This window comes from Silene latifolia, chromosome 2 (assembly GCF_048544455.1).
Source record: "Silene latifolia isolate original U9 population chromosome 2, ASM4854445v1, whole genome shotgun sequence".
Taxonomy (NCBI): Eukaryota; Viridiplantae; Streptophyta; class Magnoliopsida; order Caryophyllales; family Caryophyllaceae; genus Silene; species Silene latifolia.
Window position 1 is genome coordinate 101,107,270 of NC_133527.1, and position 7,678 is coordinate 101,114,947.

Genomic DNA, 7,678 nt, shown 5'->3' on the forward strand with positions numbered 1-7,678 from the left:
TCGTGAGCCGTGTTGTGGAAGTAAGCATGGTTGGTGGAGTTAGTGTTAGGTTGATAGGCTATCGTACACCTATGCAAAGATAATATTTATACCCTAGTAACAAATTAATGTAGTACTTAGGGGTCGAACCCAAAGGAGACGGGAGTTATTAATTAATTGTTATGGAGCGAAGTTTATCTTGAGTCGATGCGGTTGATTGATTGGATTGAAGTGACAAAACAATAATAAATAAAATGTCTAGGGAGGTCGGGTCACACATGCTAATTATTTAAATGCTCATGTCAAGTTAGGAAGTTGATTTTACGATAAATGTTTAGGCTTAAAGACACCCACCTTACGATATTAGTGTCAACCATAGACCGGGTCCTAGAGAAACTCTCGTCCATGACTAGGTCATCCTACTACACATGCTTAGTCTAATTCAATTCCGTGCCTCTCGACTTTTAGAATGAATGAACAAACTTAATCAATGAATAAGGCCTTTAAACATAGATTAAACGTGACGATGCAAACATGTGATAGAAACAATTTATCAATTTAACTTAGCCTCATTTTAACATTTACAATTTACTTAGTCATGCATGGTTTCCCTTACTCCTTAGACAAGGTAGACTACTCTAACATGGTGGAAATGTAAACTAAACTAATGCTAAATGAAATGATAAATAACATAATGAAAATAGAATAAGAATTACCTTGAATGGAAATGGAAATGGAAATAGAAGAACAATGAAACTAGAACAAACTTGAAATATAACTTGGAATTAAACTTGAAATGGAATTGTAATGTAATTGCTAAAATGAAATGTAAACAAACTAAACTAAACTAAGCTAACCTAAACTAACTACTAAAATTTAGAGAGAATTTAGATGGAAAAATATGTGTAGAAAAGATGGTGTAAAGGTGTGTGATTAACAATCCTTATATAGGAAATAAGAGAGTAAACTTTGAAGAGGAATCCCAAAATGGCATCCTAAGCACACTCTTAATTTTCCTTCAATTCTTGAGTAATTGCCAAAAGGAATCCCATGCAAATTCTTAATGTCTCTTTAATCACATGGTTAAATGTGATATTAGCACCCAAAGCTTCTTAGCATCCAATATTTTCCACCATAATTTGGACTTGAATTTGGGCTTAACTTGCATATTGACTTTGCTTGCATTTTCATTTTGATCCAACACTTTTTTCTTGCAAAATCCATGCACTTCCAACACTTAGTCCAATCTTGCTCTCATACTTAGCCTTGCTTCTAGTGTTGGCACATTTTATAGTACTTTAGCTCATTTAGCTCATTTTCCTACAAAATACACTTGAACACACAATTGTACTAGAAACACAATATTAGCTTAAAAACACTTTGATAAGTGCTAAATGATATGTAAAATCAAACTAATATAAGGGGTTAAAATGTATAAAATATGCACTTATCAAACTCCCCCAAGCTAAGTCCTTGCTTGTCCTCAAGCAAGATTATCCCAACATTGCAAATCCCAAAATAGCTAACAAGCAAAATGATTCAAATCTCTAAACAACATGGGCATAAGGATAAGCAACATCATGGTTGAGATTTACACGACGGCGTAGTGTGGTCGACTTCAAGTAAACTTTTCGGCTCTTGCATGATCTTTTGACTTTCGGACTCTCACGATCCACTCATAAATCAATTTTGTGTAAAGGACATTTTTGTGAATAATCACTCAAGCTATCCTCGACTCATGAGAATGTGACCGCAATCTAATATGGTAATCAATTCAAAACTCTAAGACAAAACAATCAAATGCAAGCATGTTAAGAAGCCAAGGGTAAGAAGAAGATAAATAAACATGGGCAAGAAAGAGGAACAAATGAGTTATGGTAATGTGGAGCTAAGTCAAGCTAGCAACTACCAAAATGTAAAGGTGCTCAATCCTAATTACAACCCAATTTGCAATTTAATCATAAGTAAACTCTCCAAAATATATGAATAATGTTGAGAATTTCTCACATCAACTTCTTCTTCTCTTTTTTCTTTTTTAATTCATACTTCTTTTTTTTCATTTCTTTTTCTCAACTTTTTTTTTTTCCTTCTTGATTTTTTCCATTTCAATTCATCATCACTTTTTCTTCTTTTCTTTCTTGAGCATTAAGACCAAGCTCACATGATTGTCCAAACTTTGAAACAAATCCCAATTGAGCACCCAAACAAGGACAAACAAAGCTACTAGCTCAACAAGGGTAGGCAATTTAAATGATGTAGCTAGGGATAAATTTTGTGAAGGGGTCAAAAAGGCTAAATTTATCATGTGAATGGCTCCAAAATGCTTTAACAAATGAATGCATGCTTAACAAGAGATGAAATAAAGACCATACTTGTGCGTTTTGATGAAACACACATCATAAGGAGACACCTACACTCACCTAAGAGAGACCGGATATGGATGCGTCAGTCAAACGAGGTTCTACCTTACCATCTTGTGGCTTGCCAAAAGTCAAGATCAAGCTTACTTCGTCCAAAATCCATCTTCCACCTACTATGTCAAGACATCCCCATGCATGCTAAATCCCGTCGAACATAGTGAATCAAAAGCTATCAAGCTAAACATGGGATAAACAAAGGAGCACAAGTAGGACAAGCAAAACATTAGAGCAAAAAGCAACACAAATTTTCAAAAATTCTCACTAAATCTATACTAACTAAATTCAAACTAACTAATATGCAAATGCAATCTCCCCCCAAGCTAAACATAACATTGTCCTCAATGTGCCACAATTTAACTACCTAACGAAACCATAAAAATGGCTCAAAACATAAAACAAGAAGAACTAGAGGTTATATTTAATGGGTTGCGAGAAATAAACTAAAGTGCAAAACAAAGAAAACTTACTAGACTAACGAGCCTCGCCCAAGCTAGCATAAACATTGGGGGATTCCTCCATTTAGCATCTCATCAAGAAAGGGGTCAAATTTTTTTTTTTGGGAAAATGTAAAGTTATCATTAAAAACCTCAAAGTCGCCAAACATACAATATTAAGGCATAGTTATAAACTAACCTCCTTAGTAACTACAAATGTTATCCACCCATCTAAGTACCTCTACTTTCTTACTAGACAGTTTACAAGACCTCAGTCTCAACCTAACATCATTCCTAATCTGCCAAGCTAGCATCTCAGGTCTCAACAACACTAACTCAACACATCTATTTTTACTCAGCCACACATGATAAATCAGTGCAGCCAAAATAACTCCTACAACCCGCTTCTTACATAGGGATCTGAATCTTTGGGAATTCCACCATTGCACACAATTCTGAAGAGGGATGTTGATACCACACCAGTCAGAAACACACTTACAGCAGTGTTTGCTGTACTCACACTGGAAAAATAAATGGCTATGATTCTCAGCAACATTCCCACATAAAAAACACTGGTTGGAATGAATAATACCCATACCCTGCAGCCTGTCTTGTGTCAGCAGCCTGTTCTGAGCCATGAGCCATCCAATGAAACCATGTTTGGGCACCACCCACTTATTAATCCACCAGGGGAACCATGGGACCTCAGCACAATCAGGAAGTAGCCAAGAGTAACCTATCCTGATAGTGTAGAGAACCTGTAAAGCTCTCCATGCCTCATCATATAAGAGAGGCTTCATTAAGTTCTTTGTATGACAAATCTTACGCCATGACCAGCTTGAATTAATGGAAGGTTCATAATCTCTCCAAACTTTATCTCTGATGTAAATAGCATGAACCTACTTAACCCATAGATGATCCTCTTTATTCTCTATCCACCACACATACTTTGCAATGGCAGCTTGATTCCAGATCAGTAAGTTCTTAAAACCAAGGCCACCTTTCTTCTTTGGTCTACACAGTTTTTCCCAAGCCACCAAAACAGGACTGTCTCTCGTTGTTTTCCCATACCACAGAAAATCTTTGCAAATAGAGTCAATCTGTCTAATGACAGTCTTGGGTATAACAAAAATGTGAGCTCAGTAATTGTGCAGTGTACTGAATACTGAAGAGATCAAAATAGCTCTACCCGCATAGGAGAGTTGTCTAGACCCTATAGCTCTTATTCTACTTACAATCTGATCTACCAAGCACTGGCAGTCCAACACTGACAAACGTTTGGGGGAAACACTCACACCAAGGTATTTAAAAGGAGTACTACCTCTCTTCATACCAGTAGCCTGCTCTAACTCCTGAATGAGCCCCAAAGCCATCCCATTACAGTAGAAGCTCGATTTCTCCCTATTCATCTGCAGACCAGAGGCTTTAGAAAAAAGAGAGAAAGCATGCAGTAACAATTCAACTGAACCCTTCTCCCCTTTGCAAAAAAGAATCAGGTCATCAGCAAAACAAAGATGGGATAATCCCACTTTTTTGCATAAAGGATGAAACCTAAAACTCCTGTGTTTCTGAGTAACCAGCAAGACCCTACTCAAGTACTCTAAGCAAAGAGTAAAAAGGAGGGGTGAAAGGGGGTCACCCTGTCTCAGACCCCTTTTCCCCTGAAAGAACCCAAACACATCCCCATTTAAAGCTATGGAGAAGGAAGGGGTAGAAACACATTGCATGAGAATTGTAACCATTCTCTCAGGGAACCCTAAACCATTCAGCATATCTTCAACAAAAGACCACTCAATGGAGTCATAGGCCTTTTGCAAGTCTAATTTCATCAACAATCTTGGAGAGCAACTTTTCCTCCTATAGAGTTTAATTAAATCTTGACAAATAAGGATGTTGCCCACAATGTCCCTCCCCTTTATAAAAGCACCCTGTGAAGTGGAAATAATTTCAGGAAGGATCATACTCATTCTCTGACAGATAACTTTAGACAGACATTTATAAATGGTGTTACAACAGGCAATAGGCCTGAATTGTAACACAGTTTCAGGGACCTCCACTTTTGGAACAAGAGTCAGCACAGTGTTGTTACATTGCTTCAAGATTTTACCAGTCAAGAAAACCTTTTTGATAGCCTCATACACCTCTTGTCCAACAATGTGCCAGCAGTCCTTAAAAAATTGGCTGCTAAAACCATCTGGCCCAGGGGCTTTGTCTCCTGGAATAGAGAACATAACATCCTAGACTTCCTGGAAGGAAACAGGCGCCAATAAAAGCTCAATATGCTGTTGTGACAAACACTTCCCCTGTTTCACAATGTTGACTTTAACTGGGGACACAGGCTTTGAATCACCCAGAAGAGATACATAAAATTCCTCAAAAGCACTCTTAATTGAATCAGGAGTAGTACAAAGCACTCCCCTAATATCCTTAATTTGATACACAGTATTCCTTGCCCTCCTCCTTTTGATACTGGAGTGAAAGAAAGCAGAATTGTCATCTCCATCAGTCATCCACTTCATTTTAGCCTTTTGCTTCAGAAAATCCATTCTAGCTTTGCCCAAGAACTCAACCTCCTTAGCACATTCTCTCTCGGCCTGACAGAGGTCTTCATTCAAAGGATCCACCCTTAGTTTAGTTTGGAGATGGTCTAGAGACATTTCAGCAACCTTAGCCAAATTCTCAATATCACTAAATTGCTCCCTATTTAACTTCTTCAAATCCTTTTTCAAGCATTTTAGTTTTGTAACAATTCTGTACATCTCAGTACCCAAAACATTCATCCCCCATCTCTCAGTAATGAGTTCCTCAAACCCCTGAGCTTTGGACCACATATTGTAATATTTGAAAGAAGCTTTCCTCTTAATGGCAGCCTCATCAAACCTCACAACACAGGGACAATGATCATAAAGCCCTTCTGGTAGAAAGTGAGCCACACTACCAGGGAACAAATTAAGCCACTCTTCATTAATGAACACCCTGTCAATTCTGCTATACACCTTCTCTTCATACTCATGCTTGTTATTCCAAGTATAAAAGGACCCCGTGCTATTCAAGTCATACAGCTCACAGTCACATATAGCCATTGGCATAGCTCTCATCTCAGCTCTAGTTACAGGTGCCCCCCCTATTCTCTCATCAGCAGCCATAATAGAGTTAAAGTCACCTCCAACTAACCAAGCCCCCTGCATATCATTATGATACAACCTTAATCTGTGCCACAGAGAATCCCTGGAATTATACTCATTAAACCCATAAACTAGAGTAAACCAGAAATGAGTCTTTCTGATTTTATCAACCACCTCAGAATGAATACATTGTTCAGTAATATCTAATACATTCACAGAGAACATACTAGGGTTCCAAACCAACCAAATTCTACCTCCACCATGACTACAGTTATTAGTGCAAATAGCCCATTCATCACATAAAGAGCTATTCAATTTATTCATATTTCTACTCCTAATACGTGTTTCCAGCAAACCATAAATACCTACATTATTCTGATTCAAAAACCAATTTATTTCATTCTGTTTACTACTCCTATTCATTCCTCTGATGTTCCAGAAAAAACGGCTACCCATTATCAAAACGTGCACCACTTGACTCACCTTTCTCATTCACCTTATCAATCAAAAGAGCTCTTGACTTCTGAAGAGAATGAGTAAGGGACTCCATAAAAGTAAGACCTCCAGGAGTAACCAAACGTCTCTCACCCGTCCCACCCCTCATCATCCTTGTGAGAATCCTCCTAGGCATAGAGATCTCCACCTCTGGCATTTTTGCCGAGTTAGGCAAGCTCCCACTTCGTTGTACCATAGGCGTGAAAGGAACAGCAGAGGCCTCCACCACAACTGGTTTCTGCCGCTGCTGTTTTGGAGCACCTTTTTGTGGCTGTTGAACCACCTTCTGAGGCTGCACGGGTTTGGGCTGATTAGGCTTACTAGCTGGAGCTTTAGGTCTCCACACTTTCTTAGAACCTGCATCACCACCTCTCCTACAGACATCAGCAGTGTGCCCAATTCCCTTACACACAGTACAATTTGTAGGTAACCAGTCGTACACTACCCTCACCTCCTGAGGTTTACCAATCTCATCAATGAAACGAATTTCAGAGGGAAACTGCTGATCAATTTCCACTTCCACCATGATCCTCGCATACCCCATGAAATCCCTATGAGCAGTGGCCTCATCACATTTAATGAATTGACCCACCTGCCCACATATCTTCTTCAAGCAACCAAGACCCCCAATTTGATATCCAAACCATACAATTTCATCCACAGTGGAATCTTTTTAACCTCATGTTTCAATAGTTCAGATTCAGGTTTCCATTCTGTGATGATCACTGGTTTATTATCAAAAATGAGATGCCCATTACTCAAAATAGCTTGTTGTTGTTCCTTTGTTCGAAACCTAACCAGAAAAATCCCATTTGGAAGAAACGAGACCTTATCAACACCATTCGAAGGCCACACCCTTTTTACAAACCCACTAATAACTTTACTAGGGGGATTTGCACCTAAGATGTAACAGAAAACAGCAGAAGACCAGAACGAAATCTCACCAGCAACATCCTCCTTCTGGAGATGCAACACCGGCTGAGAAGAGTTCTTCGGTTTCTCGACAACTTCTGGAATCTCCTCTTCAAATTCATCTTCAACAATTGCATCTAAGTCCGATTCAAAATCCAGCGATGTAAATTTGATATGTCGTGCTACAGTTTTACCCTTTCCTTTTGAATTTTGTGATTTGTGACCTAAATTGATAGAAGGATTATTATTGAATTTCTTTGATCGAGCCATTTTTGCATCAGATTAAGAAACCCTAAAAAATTAGAGAAACGCT

General features: G+C 38.4%; 2 protein-coding genes across 2 annotated transcripts in view; both read right to left on the reverse strand.

The window, feature by feature from the left end:
* The window catches only part of LOC141641138 (uncharacterized), a 46,864-nt gene extending 41,800 nt beyond the window's left edge, over positions 1-5,064 (reverse strand). The window contains exons 1-3 of the mRNA XM_074449812.1: positions 4,069-5,064; positions 3,782-3,948; positions 3,073-3,712 (exon numbers count right to left, since the gene is read on the reverse strand). Coding sequence (XP_074305913.1) covers positions 3,073-3,712; positions 3,782-3,948; positions 4,069-5,064 — 1,803 coding nt within the window. The remainder of the gene's footprint in view (positions 1-3,072; positions 3,713-3,781; positions 3,949-4,068) is intronic.
* Positions 5,065-5,070: 6 nt separating this feature from the next.
* Positions 5,071-6,979, reverse strand: LOC141641139 (uncharacterized). Its single transcript, XM_074449813.1, has 2 exons — positions 6,442-6,979; positions 5,071-6,323 (listed from the first exon to the last, which is right to left on the reverse strand). The coding sequence occupies exons 1-2, from the start codon at positions 6,977-6,979 to the stop codon at positions 5,071-5,073; spliced, it is 1,791 nt and encodes a 596-aa protein (XP_074305914.1).
* Between the last annotated feature and the right edge of the window lie 699 nt (positions 6,980-7,678).